This window comes from Brachionichthys hirsutus, chromosome 4 (genome assembly GCF_040956055.1).
Source record: "Brachionichthys hirsutus isolate HB-005 chromosome 4, CSIRO-AGI_Bhir_v1, whole genome shotgun sequence".
Lineage (NCBI taxonomy): Eukaryota > Metazoa > Chordata > Actinopteri > Lophiiformes > Brachionichthyidae > Brachionichthys > Brachionichthys hirsutus.
The window spans coordinates 284,260-304,475 of NC_090900.1; the positions used below are offsets into that span (position 1 = coordinate 284,260).

The window sequence follows — 20,216 nt, forward strand, 5'->3', positions numbered from 1 at the left end:
AGATATCCAACTTGCCGAATGTTGGGTCATTAGCATCATTGTTATTCTTGAGTAAGTCTAAGGGCGCTACATAACTGTAACTGATCTGTTAATTATATAAATGTCTTAATCTTAACCCACATTCTCCTCATTGACTACGCACCCACAACGGAGAACAAGAACCGGAAGAGGGGTTCAGAACCGGTGTTTTTCTGCCCGGTTATCCAGTGGGTGACCGTCCGCTCTGAGAGGCCTTGCTGTACCTGATTTGCACAAACAAGGTAAGCAGAAGCCATTGATTAATTCTGCCAGATCGTAGCTTGGTCTTGCATGAGAGTACGAGTAAAAAGTTGTATTTGAAGTAGCGCCCATCAAATAAAATAACGTTAAAGATTGCAGTCTGTGAAAAATCACAGATGACGCAGATCAGTGAAGTTGGAGAGGAAAAGGGGGGAATAAATATATAGATTATAGAATAGCAATAGGACCCTGCCGGAAGAAGCTTCCGGAAATTGTAGGTTGGGACCACTATGTGTGACAATTATATTACAATTTGGTCTCACGTTTCAAATTCAGTCGACTTGATATGATGGAATATTTTAAAAAGCACCATAAACAGGTTTTGAGTCCTTAAGATATTAATAAATAAGAAAAAGACTTAAGATAACACAGAATCTGGGGAATTAAGTGAGATTAGGTTCTGGCGGGGTCCAAAGGACGTCTAATAACTAGTTTAGGTAGGGAAAATCGATGGTCTGTTAAAATGGAGGCAGGTAGTGAGTCCTAAAGATACTGAGTCCTAAAATGGCGGCTGCTGGCTCACCGGCAGGGTCATGGGCTGATATGATATGCAAACTTGCTGTGATCAGGAACAAACAGTCGCATGGTGATGTTGGATAAATGATCAAAGAAAGTCATTGTTGAGGGATTGCTGGGACCATTTTCAGATTTGGTTCCAACTCATTCACAGTTGCTGGACATCAGGTTGTCCGGCCAGGCCATAATCTGGACTTCAACAAGTAACCAGAATGATCTGATCTGGACATCGATTGGCCACCAGAGATGAAACAGTGACCTCTAACCCCAGAGGGTTGTGAATCACACACGATCCTTTGGGGCAGTCATTCTGAAGTCTTTTTTTTTGTGGCGATGTGTTCGGATTAATCGATAGGCAGTTCGACATTACTTTCGATATGGTAAAGAACAGATCGGGGCTCGTGTAGATGCAAGTGTCTTTTATTGTTTTCGGACACAATAGAGCACATGACCCAGAACACGGGGGGACAAGAGGATGCATGGAAGTGGATCTGGGACGGACAAATGACTGATCCAGCAGGAATGTTAGCCATCAGGCGTTTCGGACTTGCAATAATAAATCCAAGAGACATGTCTCATTCTGGATGTTAATGTCGTTGGCGTGGAGCATCTCACCTTGGGCGGCGGCTCTGACATCAGACAGCAACAGTTTCAGTCCATGATGCTCTGTGGAGACCCCCCCCCCCCCCCCACAGCCGTCAGTGAAACAGTCTCCAACAGAAATGAATCAATGCGAGCTACATTTGGATCAAACACATTTCTGCAGTTAAACAGCTACAGAAATCACTTTGTAAATGGAGACGAATTACAGATGAATAGGAGCCACAACAGCGAAACATTAGCCTGTTACAACGGTCCTCGTGGTTCTCCTGCGTGTAACACAGGCTCCGAATGTCTTTCCATGACATGCACGAAAGAAGAATGCTACATTACCTTTGAGTAAGATACGTCTCTACACAAAGCTGAAACACGGCACAATGTCAAACGGTTATGGTTCGGACCATTTACCTTTCCCACACGTTCAACAAGACTCCAGAGCAGGGGTCGGGAACCTTTCTGACTAAGAGAGCCATGAAAGCAAAAGATGTGGACATTTATTTCAGCGAGAGCCATATAATATATTTCAAACGTGAATTCAACTAAATGTCAGTGTAAGCGGTAAGCAGGTAATAAACTAGTATAATAAGCCTCTGAACGTTACGGACTAACGTGAGCGGACCCCAGAAAGCAGAGAACAGAGACGGTGCGATGGTTGAATTGATCATTCACACCTGGAGCTGCACACAGGACGAGGGGGGGCTGGAGCCCAACGATAATACACAGCCGAGAGAAAACCAAAAAGCAAGTGATGCCCTCTTGAAGCAAACGCAGGGCCCCGTCTTTTTCACACGTTTATTCCAAAAGAAGGTCCCAGGTAAGAATACATTAAAATAGTAGTAATCTGGAATTAAGGTGGAGCCAAACAAAGTCCACTCTGCCACCGTGCACACAGCTGGCCACGCCCACCCCTAATGGCGGGATGACGGCCTACTTTTAAAGTGGCAGCCCAGGCTCAGGGCGTAACCGTGGCAGCGCTTCCGCTCTGTGATTTTTCATAAGACCTTTTCAGTGAGTTTGTACTGGTGCGTTTTGTTAATAAAGTAAAAAAAAAATGTTTTCTTTATTTTTTTTATCGGTGCGCGAGCCATATGCGATCATCACAAGAGCCATAGGTTCCCGACCCCTGCTCTAAAGCGTAATGGATTGAGTTACTCCTCCCTGAGATGAAGACCAGACTGAAAGGAACGCATCGTAGCGACTGAACCACCTGCTAGCCTGTAGCGCTGCGCTCATACAGCGCAGCAAAGGAAAGGCCTTCGTTCGTCTTCTCGTCTCCATCTGAGCCACGAGAAAACGGAGGTGTTCCGTTTTACCTCAACGGCAGTCTCATTGTTCAGACATGATAACTCGATAATCTGAATACTGCTGAGATCTGATAAGGTGTCAGGTGATCAGTCAGCCTCCAAAGAAGCCTTATTATCCAGAGACATTCTCACCGATGAAACAGCCATCTGTCACGGGGGCTGGGCCGGACTGGACGCTGGACTGCGTGTTTGAGCTGTTCTAATAGCCCACTAAGGAGCGATGAACTCAGGAGGAAGGACTCCAGCTGGAGTCCCAAGACGAGCTGGGAGGGCGTCGGCAGGGAGGCGACGAACACGTGGAGTCAGGAACTCAGGGAGACGCTGTCGATCCGGCGAGGCGTGGGGGAAGGGCCAGAGTCTTTACTGGAGCAGGTGAGGAGACGAGGCTCCATTGGAAGCAGCTGCGCAGGACTGCCACTCCTGCTCCAGCTCAGCCCCGCCCCCTGGCACTCCTGCTCCAGCTCAGCCCCGCCCCCTGCTGCTCCTGCTCCAGCTCAGCCCCGCCCCCTGCCACTCCTGCTCCAGCTCAGCCCCGCCCCCTGCCACTCCTGCTCCAGCTCAGCCCCGCCCCCTGCCACTCCTGCTCCAGCTCAGCCCCGCCCCCTGCCACTCCTGCTCCAGATCAGCCCCGCCCCCTGCTGCTCCTGCTCCAGCTCAGCCCCGCCCCCTGCCGCTCCTGCTCCAGCTCAGCCCCGCCCCCTGCTCCTCCCGCTCCTGCTCCAGCTCATCCCCGCCCCCTGGCACTCCTGCTCCAGCTCAGCCCCGCCCCCATCCTCCTGCTCCAGCTCAGCCCCGCCCCCTGGCACTCCTGCTCCAGCTCAGCCCCGCCCCCTTCTCCTGCTCCAGCTGAGCCCCGCCCCCTGGCACTCATGCTCCAGCTGAGCCCCGCCCCCTGGCACTCCTGCTCCAGCTCAGCCCCGCCCCCTGCCACTCCTGCTCCAGCTGAGCCCCGCCCCCTGCCACTCCTGCTCCAGCTCCGCCCCCTGCTCCAGCTCAGCCCCGCCCCCTGGCACTCCTGCTCCAGCTGAGCCCCGCCCCCCCTCCTCCTGCTCCAGCCCGGACATAGAGCGAGAGACAGATCAGAGGGAACAGAATCCTGACACTTTGCTCTGATGTGTTCTGTCCTGAGCTCCTGAGCCACAGCCAGCCTGACCTTCACAATAAAAGCATAACCTGCCACTCACGAGGATTGGGGACTGTCGTCCCTCTTTAAGCCTTCTGACGCCACGGGTGAGATTCAGGTATAATGAGCATTTGGCCTTTTTGTCTATTGGTGTAACTTGTATCTCCTGCCCCTCCAGACATCTTTTTATCGGCGTTCCCGGACCCCAGCAATATTGTGTTGAGTGCTCTGCCAGTACCACTGATAAGAATGTTGGCTAAAATCTCAACAAATAAGACTAAAGTTGTGGTTTCTATTTTTCTTTAAAGGCTTTCTAAGTTCGTAGTGACGATGATGCATCACATTAATGCCGTTGGTCTCCTTATTTACAGTTCAGTGCAGCCCGAACAAGACAAACCCAACCATCCCAGCCACTGTCATTATTGCCATCAACCCCTGATTGCAATTGAAGCATTGCACTGTGTGTAGCATGAATCCAAAGCCTAACCGAGGAATCATTCATTCAGCTCCTACCATGTTTAATAATGTATACATTTTTATTTAAATAATTATGCTGTGTTTTTCATGTAAAAGCAAACAACTGTCATATTCTCAATTAAAAGTATCATCATTGTATTATGCAAAATGAAATATATTGTAGTGCATGCATTATTTAGAAAGGCTGCCATGTATCAGATCCACTTTGATGATCTATATCTATATAAAAACAGACTGCAGCAGAAGGTCAAAGGTCAGGCCAGCAATGCAAACAAAGTGTCCATTAAAGTAACTGCATACTGCGAGGTGAGCGCGTTGATGCAGTGGTATTTGAAAAAAGTATTTTCCTCCTTGTCTGTGAGGCAAAAACAGACGGAGCGAAAGAGGAGATGGAGGAATAGAAACGGAACGGTGTGCAGGCGAGCAGCAGGGCAGAGGCAGAAGAAGCATCAATCCAGTCGTTGGTTTTATCTCCGGCCCACAGTCACTGGACACAGATGGGATTCTTCAGACTGCTGGAGAAAGACAGACAGAGAGGGTCATTGTCTTTGCTTCATGTCTCCTGTTGGATTATGTCCAGCCAGCAGGAAGCTGTTTTTATTTAAACAGTCACCTTTACCAGCTTTGCATATGAGAAAACCGCTTCAGGATCATTACTGCGTGGGTATTTTTCATGCATTCATTCTACTTTTACGGTCCACATCCATCCATCCATCCAACCATCCGTCCACCGCTTATCTGGGGTCGGGTCGTGGAGGCAAGTCTGAGCAGGGATTACCAGAGTTCCCTTTTCCCCAGACACCTCCTCCAGCTCTTCCGGGGCAGATCCCGAGGTGTTCCCAGGCCAGACGAGAGACACAGCCTCCTCCCGATAGGACAAGCCTGGAACACCTCAACCAGGGAGGCGTCCAGGAGGCATCTGAAAGACATGTCCAGCCACCTCAGCTGACTCCTCTCGATGTGGAGGACTTTATCCCTGTCGACCCCACGCTCCGTCCATCCCTCACTCGTGAACAGGACCCCGAGATACTTGAACTCCTCCACTTGAGGCAAAGACTCCCCCCCGACCGGTGAGGGCAGACCACCTTTTCCCAGTCGAGAGCCATGGTCTCGGGTTTGGAGCTGCTGATCCTCACCCCACTCTGCTGCAAACCGCCCCAGTACACACTGGAGGTCCAGGCTCGAACAAGCCAACATCGTCCGCAAAAAACAGAGATGAAATCCTGTGGTCCCCAAACCGGTCCCCCTCTGGCCCCTGGCTGCACCTTGAAATTCTGTCCAGAATGATTATGAAGAGCACCTGTGATGGACCTGTGGAGTCCAACATGCACCTGGAAATTGAGAACTTTGCCTCTCGACTCAGCTCCTTCTTCACCATGACAGACTGATACAACGACAGCCGCTGCGCCGATCAACGTCACCCTCACGCTCCATCCTCCACGACCCCAAGATACTTGATCAGCGTCTTCAAAAACCAGAGGTGGCATCTTTTAGTGCCCAAACTGGACCACCTCCGGCACCTGGCTGCACATTGAAATGTTGTCCATCGAGATTATGAACAGAACCGGGGATGAAGAGCGGCTCTGTCCGAGTCTATCATGCACTGGAACTGGACGGTTTGCCATAATTTCTTTGAGACAAACCGCTGGTCCTCTTCCATAACCGCCCAGGCCACGGTACGCCTGGCCTGCCGGTACCCATCGGCTGCCTCAGGAATCCCATATATTTGTTCCTGACCTCATTCTGGATCAGAACCAGAAGACATGTTTTATGATGGTTCATATCAGGCCCCTTTATGACTGAGTGGGGGGGGGGGTATGATAACCATTTAGGAGGTGCGCAACCTTGGATTATGAAATTTAGCAAAAGTAATCTTCCTCTTCCAGCCTGTCCCGTCAGGCGTCGCCAGAGCAATTCAACCTCTTAGTCGATGCCATTCCTGCAGCAACCCTCTGCCTTTATCCGGGTCTGGGACCGGCTCAAGGGAGACACGACCTCTGAGGCTGCATTCGCAAAAGTAATATATATAAACTCATTGTTTAATGGTTAAACATCGTCATATAAGATATTACTTTTGTAGGGGGGGTGACTGTGAGACAATAGAGGGTGCGAGGCATGGAAAGGTTGGGAACCCCTGGTCTAAGGTTTTAGCGTTTAGCGAATAGCTGTGGACCGACAAACAGCTGAGGTCAAACTTTGGCTGCCCTATTTCACGTTTCCACAAAGCGATCTGTCAAATATCTGAGAGACAAACACATCGCAGACAACAGAATGTACAGCGGATGCCGAAATACAATGCCCGCGCCACCTCACTGGCTGCTCTCAGCGGCTCGACACCGAGGGGAGGAACGGAGATCGACCGGCAGGTGAGGGTAGGAACGGAGATCGACCGGCAGGTGAGGGTAGGAACGGAGATCGACCGGCAGGTGAGGGTAGGAACGGAGATCGACCGGCAGGTGAGGGTAGGAACGGAGATCGACCCCCAGGTGAGGGTAGGAACGGAGATCGACCGACAGGTGAGAGTAGGAACGGAGATCGACCGACAGGTGAGGGTAGGAACGGAGATCGACCTGCAGGTGAGGGTAGGAACGGAGATCGACCGGCAGGTGAGGGTAGGAACGGAGATCGACCGACAGGTGAGGGTAGGAACGGAGATCGACCGGTAAATGGAGAGCTTCTCCTTTCGGCTCAGCTTCCTCATCACCCTGACGGTGAAGAGAGCGCAGACACAGGGACTGGAACACATGGCTGGGTTTACTCACGCATGCACGCACATCTTGTGCACGTTCGCCAGGCTTGACGTCAAGCCGAGAGCGATTTCTTCCAGACGTGTTTCAGGAGGTGATTCCAGACCGACCAAAACTACGAAGGATTGACTGGATGGTTTATTTAGAGTTTTGGGTTGATGAGGACCCAAAATCACCAGAATAGTGTAGAAACATGGGGAAGTGGGTTCTTATAATAATACCCCTTTAAGGCAAGAAGGCAACTGAGAGTGTCTTCACCGTGCAGTCAGCGTTACTCGCCTGAACGACCTCCGAAGGCTCAGGAGAACCACATCAGCTGCTCTGCAGCGTCTGCATTCCTGGTGCGTGACACATTTCTGTAGTGAAGCATTTTCATGCATAATTCATGGGACATTCCCCATGGACATTTTCTAGTCCCTTTGAAGTTAATTGCCTCTTTGTGATAAACAGCCTTGCTGGCTTCAGCTGTGTCACAGCTTATGGTTGTCTGTGTGTTCTGTGTTACAGGAAGTCATCTGTCTGAAAAAATTCTGTTGGACAGTACTGGAGAGCTGCAGAGATTTACATCTATTGATCCACCGTGCCACAAACGCTTTGTGTACGTTTGTAAAGGTAAAATATGTTGTGTTTTAACAAGTTATTGCCTCAGGAGAAGAAGTCATCATATGTAGAATACAGTCGTCCCTCATTTTCTGCGGGGGTTACGTTCCAAAAACAAGCCGCAATAAGTGAAATCCACAATGTAGTAATCTTTATTTATTTTAATTATTATACATGTACATAAATGTTTTAAGGCTGTAAAACCCCTCACCACACACTTTATACACGTTTAACAGGCAGGCATTAATCTAAATAGATTGTTTCAGTATTATAGAATGAAACCAAAGATCAAAACCTTTTCAGAACTAAACATTTGTTTGAGAAATATAAATATATAGTACGTACAGTAAACGTTTTCCTGTTAATAATGTTAAGGCGTGCAGGTCGAGGAAAGAGCCGCTTGGAGTGCAGAAGAACAAATATTCTACTCGTGCTGTCTTTAGCCTCTCATGCTGCTTTATTGGATAGCTTAGCACAGCGGAACGGCAGCGGCTACATGTATCAACAGGAAGAAACGAAACCCAAAAGGGACGTGACGTTTATGCTCCTACAAAATAAAAGCCTCTTTTTACACAGAGAATAAGAGCGCTATTAAACAAACGCTTAACAAATGAACATGATAGCTTTTAGAAATAATGAATTAAATTTTAATGATCAACCTACGAGGTTGAACACATGAGAAGTTCTTAATAGCGACTCGCGCGTATTTCACAGTTCCTCCGACCGCGCCCCTTCGTCTTGCGCCGTTTCAAGGCGCGTTCAAGTGCAAAAAGAAATATGAAATTGCACCAAAAAACTCTGCGAAGCAGCGAAGTCGTAGAAAATGAACTGCATTATATCGAGGGACTACTGTACCAGAATAAATGTCGTGTTTTCCTGGTGTCATGTCGGCATGTAATCACGTTGTGGAATTCCATCTGGTATGGAAATTCCCTCCTTAACTCAGAGTAAGTAAACCCATTCCAAAAACCGATGGCCTGACAGCTAACATGTCAGGAGATCAAGGTGACGCTAAAACTCCACCACATACTTACTATCTTAGGGAGTTAAGCTAACTCAGTTAGCACAAGAAAACCTTACACGAATATAGTGACTTTTAGATTGTTGAACTCTGTGCTGCGATGCTCTGAAGCAGGACGATGTTTATAACCAGCCCAAATAAAAGGATAAACGTGAAACGGCCGGCTGACCCTGCTTGGAGTTCATTTTTAACGATTGGGCCTTTCTTCTCTTCACATAACCGGGCATCACGCAAACAACCCAAATAGACCTGAAGCACCGTCCCGGGCTGTGTGGACGAGTGTGCGTGTGTGTGCGTATGTGTGTGAGCGTGTGTGTGCGTGTGAACGTGTGCGTGCGTGTGCGTGCGTGTGTGAGCGTGAGAGGGATAGATATTTGAATAGAAACCCAGCGGCTCAGACCCCCCCTGTTAAACGCCGTGTCACGCCTCTTGATGCCAGCGTTCCTCTGGACGTGTGCAGCCACAAGCTGGCCGGCAGCAGGAATTACTTCCAGGACATGCACCATGAAAGCCACATCGATTCACACCTAGTGCCCAGGGCCCAAACTAAGACTACCCCGTCTGGTCTCACTGAATACTATGGGCCAAGTACTGCAAAGGATGCTTCAATATAATCACGGTGGAATACGTAAGAAGGAATCGGACCGTTAACGGGCTTCAAGTCTGAAGGACAAAGTCCCCCTGAAATCACCGAGCAGCAGCAGGTTCTGATTTCCTTTCTAGCACAACAAAATCATTTTGGTGAACATGCTCCCGTACAATTACTCAGCATTGATGCCTGTTAGGACTCACTCTCTGCATCGGTCCCTTTCCAGGTGCCATTTTTACAAGGATTGTTTAATACAGGATGTTTCCAGCAGCTCAGACCCTGGCGGTGCTCGGCCCGCTGCTTTCATGCTGGAACGCAGTTTAATTCACGTTATGCACCGAGATGAAGTGTGTTATTTGCTGCGGGCGTGTGAACGGCGGCGCGATTCACTCACTTGCTTTGGTGCTTTGAGCCCTGCAGATGTGCATGGTACTGTGCCACGGAGTTCAGTGTGACGGCGCAGACTTCACAGGCGTAGCTCCGCTTCAGACCTGCAACCAGAGCCATGCGTTCAATCGTCAAACACCAGCGGCCGCTTTTCAGTGTGACAAATAAAAAGCCCTTCTGCCGTTGCTCCCGGTTCCCTCCCGTGATGAAGGGAGGAAAGCGACACAGAGACCGATCGACGTGTACAAATAATGATCGTTTATTAATTAAGGTACGCAAACTGAGAACTCTGGTCAAAACCACGAACCAGGATAGTTAACAAACGACTGAACTGAGGGCGCCGCCGCACCGGGGGGCGAGTCACGCAATCTCTCTATCCACGATGACCAGGCACAAGCCTCGCCGTTCCACCGCTGTGGCACACCGGACTCCCTCTGCTCCCCCCGCCACACCTCTCTCCCCTCCCTTTAACCGGGATCAGCTGATTAGCTGAGTGGGAACACCTGCCAATCACCTGGAGGAGGAGGGTGGGGAGAAAGACACACAAACAAGGAAACTACAGCGGCCCCCGGGCCGTCACGCTACCTCATTGTAAGGTCGTGGCTTTGACTCTCTTGCATGCAGTCGTGCACGAACCCGGAGCCTATCCCAGCTTCCTATGGGCGAGAGGCGGGGCACACCCTGGACAAGACGCCAGATCATGAGACGCCATTCATTTAAAATCTTCCAGGAATGCATTTGTATTCCGAATCTGAAAACGAGTGACCCGGATAGTTGATTAGGTGATGTTTACATTCACAGACTTCATAATGTGGCTGTTGTGCTGACGTTAAGCTCCGCCCTTTAGCCTCTGGTTGGACATCAGTCTTCACCCTAACCTCATCAAGACTCGGGTCAAATTGAACTTGACCCCTCTTGAGATTAGCATGTTAGCATGCTAATTACAATTATTATAGGGGCGGCTGTGGCTCAGTTGGTAGAGTGGGTCGTCCAGTGGTCAGAGGGTCGGTGGTTCGAATCCCAGCTCTGACTGTCCGCATGTCGAAGTGTCCTTGGGCAAGACACTGAACCCCAAATGTCTCCCAGTGGGTCTGGCCGCACCTTGCATGGCAGCAGTCGCCCACTGGAGGGTGAATGTGTGTGTGAATGTGAGGGTGAATGTAAAGCGGTGGAAAAGCGCTTTATAAGTGCAGAACATTTCCCCCACAGGACTCCCCGAGGGACACGGTCGAATACCTTCTCCAAATCCACAAAACACATGTACCCCTGAATAGACCTTACCGGGGAGGCTGAGGAGTGTGATCCCTCTGTAGTTGGAACACACCCTCCGGTCCCCCCTCTTATAAAGAGGGACCACCACCCCGGTCTGCCAATCCAGAGGCACTGCCCCCGATGTCCATGCGATGTTGCAGAGTCATGTTAACCATGACAGCCCTACAACATCCAGAGCCTTAAGGGACTCCTGGCGGATCTCATCCACCCCTGGGGCCTTGCCACCGAGGAGCTTTTTAACTACCTCAGCAACCTCGGCCCCAGAGATGGAGGAGCTCACCCCCGAGTCTCCAGGCCCTGCTTCCTCACTGGAAGGCATGTCGGTGGGATTGAGGAGGTCTTTGAAGTAGTCCCTCCACCGATCTACGACGTCTCGAGTCGAGGTCAGCAGCGCACCATCCCCACCATACACAGTGTTGACCGTGCACTGCTTCCCCCTCCTGAGACGCCGGATGGTGGTCCAGAACCTCTTCAAAGCCGTCCGGAAGTCGTTTTCCATGGCTTCACCGAACTCCTCCCATGCCCGGGTTTTTGCCTCAGCAACCACGGTAGCTGCACTCCGCTTGGTCTGTCGGTACCTGTCAGCTGCCTCCGGAGTCCCACAGGCCAAAAAGGCCTGATAGGACTCTATTTTAATCTATTTACATTTCTCCTCACACTGTTGTGTTATTTTAATCTATTTACATTTCTCCTCACACTGTTGTGCTATTTTAATCTATTTACATTTCTCCTCACACTGTTGTTCTATTTTAATCTATTTACATTTCTCCTCACACTGTTGTTCTATTTTAATCTATTTACATTTCTCCTCACACTGTTGTTCTATTTTAATCTATTTACATTTCTCCTCACACTGTTGTGCTATTTTAATCTATTTACATTTCTCCTCACACTGTTGTGTTATTTTAATCTATTTACATTTCTCCTCACACTGTTGTTCTATTTTAATCTATTTACATTTCTCCTCACACTGTTGTTCTATTTTAATCTATTTACATTTCTCCTCACACTGTTGTTCTATTTTAATCTATTTACATTTCTCCTCACACTGTTGTTCTATTTTAATCTATTTACATTTCTCCTCACACTGTTGTTCTATTTTAATCTATTTACATTTCTCCTCACACTGTTCTATTTTAATCTATTTACATTTCTCATCACACTGTTGTTCTATTTTAATCTATTTACATTTCTCATCACACTGTTGTTCTATTTTAATCTATTTACATTTCTCCTCACACTGTTGTTCTATTTTAATCTATTTACATTTCTCCTCACACTGTTCTATTTTAATCTATTTACATTTCTCCTCACACTGTTCTATTTTAATCTATTTACATTTCTCCTCACACTGTTGTTCTATTTTAATCTATTTACATTTCTCCTCACACTGTTGTTCTATTTTAATCTATTTACATTTCTCCTCACACTGTTGTTCTATTTTAATCTATTTACATTTCTCCTCACACTGTTGTTCTATTTTAATCTATTTACATTTCTCCTCACACTGTTGTTCTATTTTAATCTATTTACATTTCTCCTCACACTGTTGTTCTATTTTAATCTATTTACATTTCTCCTCACACTGTTGTTCTATTTTAATCTATTTACATTTCTCCTCACACTGTTGTTCTATTTTAATCTATTTACATTTCTCCTCACACTGTTGTTCTATTTTAATCTATTTACATTTCTCCTCACACCGTTGTTCTATTTTAATCTATTTACATTTCTCCTCACACCGTTGTTCTATTTTAATCTATTTACATTTCTCCTCACACCGTTGTGTTATTTTAATCTATTTACATTTCTCCTCACACTGTTGTTCTATTTTAATCTATTTACATTTCTCCTCACACTGTTCTATTTTAATCTATTTACATTTCTCCTCACACTGTTGTTCTATTTTAATCTATTTACATTTCTCCTCACACTGTTGTTCTATTTTAATCTATTTACATTTCTCCTCACACTGTTGTTCTATTTTAATCTATTTACATTTCTCCTCACACTGTTCTATTTTAATCTATTTACATTTCTCCTCACACTGTTGTTCTATTTTAATCTATTTACATTTCTCCTCACACTGTTGTTCTATTTTAATCTATTTACATTTCTCCTCACACTGTTGTTCTATTTTAATCTATTTACATTTCTCCTCACACTGTTGTTCTATTTTAATCTATTTACATTTCTCCTCACACTGTTGTTCTATTTTAATCTATTTACATTTCTCCTCACACTGTTGTGCTATTTTAATCTATTTACATTTCTCCTCACACCGTTGTCTCAAAATATGTGTAAATGCTGCATCTTGCATATTCATTGTGACAAACGTACTACCTGGATTAGGGCTATTTTGCACATTTGAAAGACGCAGTCCTTCGTACACACTGTTAGTAAATCTGGTTGTACATTTATCTGTGTGTGTACTGTGCTATGAGGTTTGCACACTACACGCAGCGTTTTAGTATATCTGAGCCAAACACTCATCCAAATGCTCCTGGCCCGGCCCCTCGGTCAACATTTCAAACCCAATGTGGCCCGCACGTCAAAAGGTGTGCCCACCCCTGGTCTAAATACTGTATTAAAAAAGGGTTAATAGTTTGAAAAGTTATGTTGATGTTTTTAGATGTTTAGGCGTGGTGTTGCGCCCATAATGTTTTGGCGCTCATTTTGCATTCAGTCTGTCGTTGGCATCTGAAGAGTAAAGAGCTAATCCACCTTTGTCTCTGAGTCGTTCCTCATCCTGCCACAACTACTCCTTAACATGCTGCTAAAAACTGTATTTACTACTACATACTTAATTAAATTATAAATATTACATATGCAATTTATGGCATGCCGTTCAGGAAGTTATTATATATATATATCAAAAGTGCTGGAATATATATATGAAAAGTCTGAGAATATGGACCAAACTATGAAAAGTCTGAGAATATGGACCGAACTCTGGAATATATATTTTGATATATATATTCGGATATTTTCAAATATATATTCAGACATTTTCATATATATATTCTGACATTTTCATATATATATATTCAGACTTTTTCATATATATATTCAGACATTTTCATATATATATTCTGACATTTTCATATATATATTCAGACTTTTTCATATATATATTCTGACATTTTCATATATATATTCAGACTTTTTCATATATATATTCAGACATTTTCATATATATAATCAGGCTTTTTTCGGTGCACGGGAATATATATATGAAAGCCGCGGTGTAGTGGTTAGGGTTCCGCACCCACACCCCCGCTGCGCCTGTTCGATTCCCGGTCGGGGAGCCAGATCGATCTTGTGTCATAAATGGAGTCAGCTCGGAATCTAGTGCCGGCAATCCTCAATGCGGAGATAATGAACGCCCTGAAACGAATCCGCAAGGTCTTTTTTGAAACGCTCCTCTTAGACAGGATGTTTGACTGTATTTGTAATGTAATGCATGCTGTGGGTGTCCGTCTGACGCGCGACAAGTCACGTGATGGCTGGCGTGCCGACAGCTGTTCGTCACGCCCCCTCGCTGGCCAAACTGTTCTGGCTTGATACGGCACTTGACAGGTCACGTGACGGGGTCGAAGCTGCCTGCCCCGGAACATGCATAGCGCCGTATAAAGCCAGAACGGCGCTATGCATGTTCCGGGGCAGGCTTTCATATATATATTCCCGTGCACCGAAAAAAGTCTGAATATATATATGAAAATGTCTGAATATATATATGAAAATGTCTGAATATATATATGAAAAAGTCTGAATATATATGAAAATGTCTGAATATATATATGAAAATGTCTGAAATATATATATGAAAAAGTCTGAATATATATATGAAAATGTCAGAATATATATATGAAAATGTCTGAATATATATATGAAAAAGTCTCTATCTCACCACTGAATATCATCTGGGTCGGATCCAGAATGGAGTCAGCAACAAATATTTAATTTTAACATTAAAACCATTTACAGATTAAAATCAGTTACAAATACACGTCAACTCTGATTCACTTTTACTTTTCAGCATTTTACAAAAACAAATGTCTGCACAAAGCTCTTGCGGGCCACAAAAAATGACGTGGCGGGCCACATTGGCCCCCGGGCCTTGAGTTTGAAACATATGTCCTAGAGGCACAAGCTAAAGGAAGAGGATGTAGATCATGATGTATGTCCCACATCAGTTGCCGTAGTCCCTACTGCGCATGCTCGGGTTCCTGGTTCTGATGGATGGTCTTGTTGTAAAGCCACACACAGGAGTAGGAGTCAATAAAGACGTACTACCGTAAATCAGTTTCAGTTCTCCTCGCACGAACGTTTACAGATATGTCAGAATCAGAATCAGAAAAAACTTTATTATGCCCGTGAGGGGCAATTCGTTGCACCGCCAGCAGAGGCACACCGCAGTCGAGTGAGTCGGGTCAGCCAGGACACACAGCCATTCAGTCATCACACAAGCAAAACATAAAAAGTGCACGTGGAAGAGAAGCTGGTCATAAAAGGCTGTTGATAAAATCTGTTTGTCCTGCACTTTGGTACCGATGACCGGAAGCCTGCATTCAGAGGCCAGCGGGGGAGTCGGGTGAGTCGGGTGAGTCGGGTCAGCTAGGACAGCTTGTGCCTTCTTTTTTATCCTGGCTCTGTAAAGGGCAGAGAGCTCCTTAAAGCTGACCCATCTTGCTGCACCTCTTAACGACGCTGTTCACCCTGTTTTTGTCCTTCCCAGTAAAGGAAGTACAAGAGAAGGTTAAAACAGACTCAATAAAACTACAACAATGTGACGTGTTTCCTCCAAGGAGAACATTTAAACTTAAAACATGTTGAATTATGATGTGACATCATTTCTAACATTTTTGAAACCAACGCTATCCCACTGCCATTCCAGTGAATTTTACACTAGCCAAGCCTAATTTTGTACTATTTATTTTATTTGACTTTATTTATTTACACTGTTGTTTTATATATATTGTGCCAACTTTATTTTTCTTTTGATGTGGCCTTATACATATTTTACTTAAAATTTGTTGCACGGCTGGGGATTTCTTGATTGGAGTCCCAAGAGACCCTAGCAACGCCACTGTATATATTAACACAATATATTTGTACAATATAACACATGGAATGACAGCAATAAACAAATCAAAATTCTGCTTGGTTTGTTTTTGTGATAAATTCAATTTGAGTAGACATGTGACATGGACGTTGCGCTGTATGCCGTGACGTTACTGAACTCAAGTCAGGTTTTTTTTTTTTTGCCCCCCCCCGGCACAAATGTCAAACTCCGCCCATGCTTCCTCCTTTTCTCCTTCATTGTCGTTATTTTCTCCACCTTTAGCCGCGCTTCCCGCCGCCACACTGGACTGCGTTCCCTCTGCTTTCTCTGGCTTTCCTGCGGACGGCTTCCCCTCTCGTGTGGAAACAAGCTTCGCTTAAGTTCCTGGCGATACGTGCGAGCAGTTCATGAGTGATTTAAAACGCAACACTAAGTAAACGAATCGTCACGGCAACATAATTGAATTCGAAGCTCGATTTCATTGATGAACCGTTGCAGCCCTAGAAGGGATGTTTGAGCAGACATAAAGCCATTTCACAGAACACAGGTGAGCACTGACATCAATCTGATAGGATGCTGCTACATTCTCATACCTTGCTAGATATACGCATAGCGCTGCGTGATTTTTGTATACACAGATATATAAAACTTGAAAGACCTTCTTCTTGTTTTTTTCCAACATGCAGGAGTTTGGAGCAAAGAGCGTGACCCTTGAAAGGTCCTCTTTAAATCCCCCACCGGCGCAGCGGAGTGCTAATGGACCGACGTGCATTCAGTCGCTTTCACTTTTCTTTTTCCTGAACCCTTCCATAGCTCCGCAGTGCTGGAAAACAAACAACAATGTCCTGGCGTCCTTTCCTTTATGGGAGCTGTTCAATAATTCATCTCATAGAAATCTTCAGAGTCAGCCCGTTGAGGAGCGCTTGATAACATGCTAGACTAAGCGCCAAAGAGAGACAAACAGAAAACAGTGCCGTCGTATCTTCGGCCCCCCTTCCCTTCTCGGTCCAGACTGCCTCGCCCCCCTCCCATCTTCTCCTCCACACGCTCACAGTACTGGTTTTGGCTGATGGGATGATTTGCCACTTCATTACTAATTGACAATCACCAGGGAGAAATAGTCGTTAGCCCAAGTGCGGCTAGCATGCTGACGCATTCAGACTCCCCGTAATGACTGTGGTGACGTGGGCAAGCCAGTGTCCTCCACAGCAAAACCAATGGGGCAGGGAGGGATTAAGCCGTGAAGTACTGTAGTTAAACCGCATGGTCTGAAGTCCACGGTATCGGTGCATTTAAGGTGTGCATAATCCCTCTGACTCTTTCAGTGGTGCACAAGAGGATGGAAACTAACGCACACGGTGGAAAGGAGTCACATGCCTTGTGTCTTTAGGCCATAGCTTGGTACGCAGCTTTTTTTAGGTATGAGTCGATCTCGCTGAGTGACAGGCCGCTGGTCCAACACCTCTGGGCCCCCCTGCTCCTCTGGCAGCCGGCCATCAGCCGACTGGAATAATGTTGTGTAATTATTATTGGCATGGGACAGAACGGTGGATTGCAGGACAGCTCAGCAGTTCAGGAGGCAGCTGGTCAGAATTCCCTCCAAATAAAGGGGCCGTCTTTCGTCAATCATTATCACATTATTGGCCCATAGAGTTCTTTATATAACAATGACTGCAAGTACTACTATATCTGCTTTTTATTGAAATCATGCAACAATAAACAATGATTGTCCAACATGAACCCTGCCTACAGCCCGGCTCGGTGTCTTTCATTGTTTTTCTTTTATAACTCACAACTTCAGTGTTTCAGTTCATGTACCTGTATATCAGGTGCTGTTAATCCCATCGGCACGACCAGAAAAAATATCCACACTATAAAAGAAGAACTAACAGCAGAGGTGATCTGGGGGTCTGTTTGTGATGTCATTGTCTAGTACTCTTTGTAATGTAGCTATACTATAATATTTTTAACCATTTAAGCTAACAGGTGGTGTGACTCCTACTTTCATCAAGTGATACTAGTTTATATCTATCTGGGGAGTTCAAAAAAATATTTATATTTGGATTAATTGTGATTGTTAAATGATCATGATCGCCACTGATTTGGCCCCGCCCTGAAATTACACTCCACTTCCCATTGTTGGACACTGCTCTCAATCCAGACCCTTAAATTTAAATCTTTATACTTTTAAATTTAAATACTTCGTTGAGCTAATACAACTTTGGTATATAAATTATCTTAAACGTAAAGCCCACTCATGATATGACGGAAGCTAGCAGGTTAGCTCGTGAGGCATGGGAAGGGTGTCAGGTGCAAGACGACTCCGAGAAGCTTCCATGTTAGACACACTGTTAACACTTCATTTCAATTTGCTTTACAATGCTAAATGAAAAAGGATTTTCAAGAAAGTCTGCCTGAGACTTCCTTAAAGCCATTTTTGATTCAGAACCATACGAGCAGTCCAAACAGGCGCTTGCTCATGCTCCAGTTGTGCCGCGTACCTGTCATCTCCCCCATGTTCTGAGTCTTGCCCAGCTGCTCCAACAGGTCTGCTCTGGCAGCGTTCTTCTTGTGCTTCTTTCCGTCATAGTGTTGCTGAGCCATACTGGGGTTGTTGAACCAGGCGTTGCATAGCTGGCAGTAGCGGTCAGAGTTGCGGCGCTGCCGTGGAAAGGTCAGCGGGGACGTTTCTGGGGAGCTCTTTAGGGGGCTGGATGAAGCCTCTAAAGAAGGAACGCAAAAAGAAGCAGACAATGAGGCTCTACAAGTGGTGCAGGTAACCAAGAAAAGCCACAGCTTCTACCACCAGCATGTCAGGGTTTGCTGCTAGCTAACAATACTCAGTACTCGTAATATCGGTCTATAGACAGTAATGGAAGCCTCAGGTGAGTGTATTTCGCTTTTAATTCTAAATCTTTGGATGGAACGCCATTATGTTGTATTATTTTAGTCTTTGAGTTGTGATCCGTAGCCAGCAGGCTGTCACCGATGTAAGGGTTCTAAAGAGGCCTGATCAGTCTGGTCCGCTAGCGAGAGCAAAGCCTCTATAACCAGCTGTTATCACCAAACCTCAATCCTACTTGGCCAACGGATTAAAGTGCAGGCTGTCCTTGTTAATAAATTGTTAATAAATTACAATAAATTACAAAGATGTAATCTTTGTAATTTATGTATGTGCAACGTAGGTGGACAGAAAAGGGAGGTGGGGGGGTTTTGATCTGGAGAGAGTCGTGATGACTATCTCCGTTTCTGTCCCCCTGAAAGGTGTATTTTTAGGGCCGTTTTGAAGGAGGCCAAAGAGGTGCATGTTTTGAGGGCAGGAGTCAAACAGTTCCACCCTTAGGGGGCAGTATTGTAAAAAGATGATTTACCCATGTTAGTCCTATAGGAGGGGGTAATCAGGTTGTTGTTTGAGCTCCCTCTAGTGTTGTGGCTGTGGGTGTCACTAAATCTGTGGAGGTGTTTATTCAGGTATGCAGGGATTGAGGGGACTGAGGACGACCTGTCCTGGTCTGCTAACACCACGGCGGTGGTGAAGAAGGCCCAGCAGCGACTCCACTTCCTGAGGGTGCTCAGGAGGAACCACCTGGAGGAGAAGCTGCTGGTGACCTTCTACAGAGCCCCCTGGAGAGCATCCTGGGTACTGCATCACGGTGTGGTACTGCATCATGTGTAGTACTGCATCACGGTGTAGTACTGCATCACGGTGTAGTACTGCATCACGGTGTGGTACTACATCAGGGTGTAGTACTGCATCACGGTGTGGTACTGCATCATGTGTAGTACTGCATCACGGTGTAGTACTGCATCACGGTGTGGTACTGCATCATGTGTAGTACTGCATCACGGTGTAGTACTGCATCATGGTGTGGTACTGCATCAGGTGTAGTACTGCATCACGGTGTAGTACACAGCAGCGGAGAGGAAAACCCTGCAGAGAGTGATCAACACAGCCCAGAAGATCACCGGCTGCGCTCTGCCCCCCCCCCCCCCCTGGACTGTATCACCGGCTGCTCTCTGCCCCCCCCTGGACTGTATCACCGACTGCTCTCTGCCCCCCCCTGGACTGTATCTCCGGCTGCTCTCTGCCCCCCCTGGACTGTATCACCGGCTGCTCTCTGCCCCCCCCTGGACTGTATCTCCGGCTCTCGCTACCTCAGCAGAGCTACAAACATCGTCAGAGACTCCTCCCACCCTGGACACACCTTGTTCAACCTGTTGCCCTCCGGATGGCGC

At 46.4% G+C, this 20,216-nt stretch overlaps 1 protein-coding gene across 1 annotated transcript in view; it reads right to left on the bottom strand.

Moving 5' to 3' along the window:
- Positions 1-4,783: 4,783 nt before the first annotated feature.
- LOC137893138 (zinc finger matrin-type protein 4-like) overlaps positions 4,784-20,216 on the bottom strand; it is a 140,733-nt gene continuing 125,300 nt past the window's right edge. Inside the window, exons 5-7 of the mRNA XM_068738582.1 lie at positions 18,482-18,703; positions 9,651-9,747; positions 4,784-4,811 (exon numbers count right to left, since the gene is read on the bottom strand). Of these exons, the coding sequence (XP_068594683.1) occupies positions 4,784-4,811; positions 9,651-9,747; positions 18,482-18,703 (347 nt within the window). The remainder of the gene's footprint in view (positions 4,812-9,650; positions 9,748-18,481; positions 18,704-20,216) is intronic.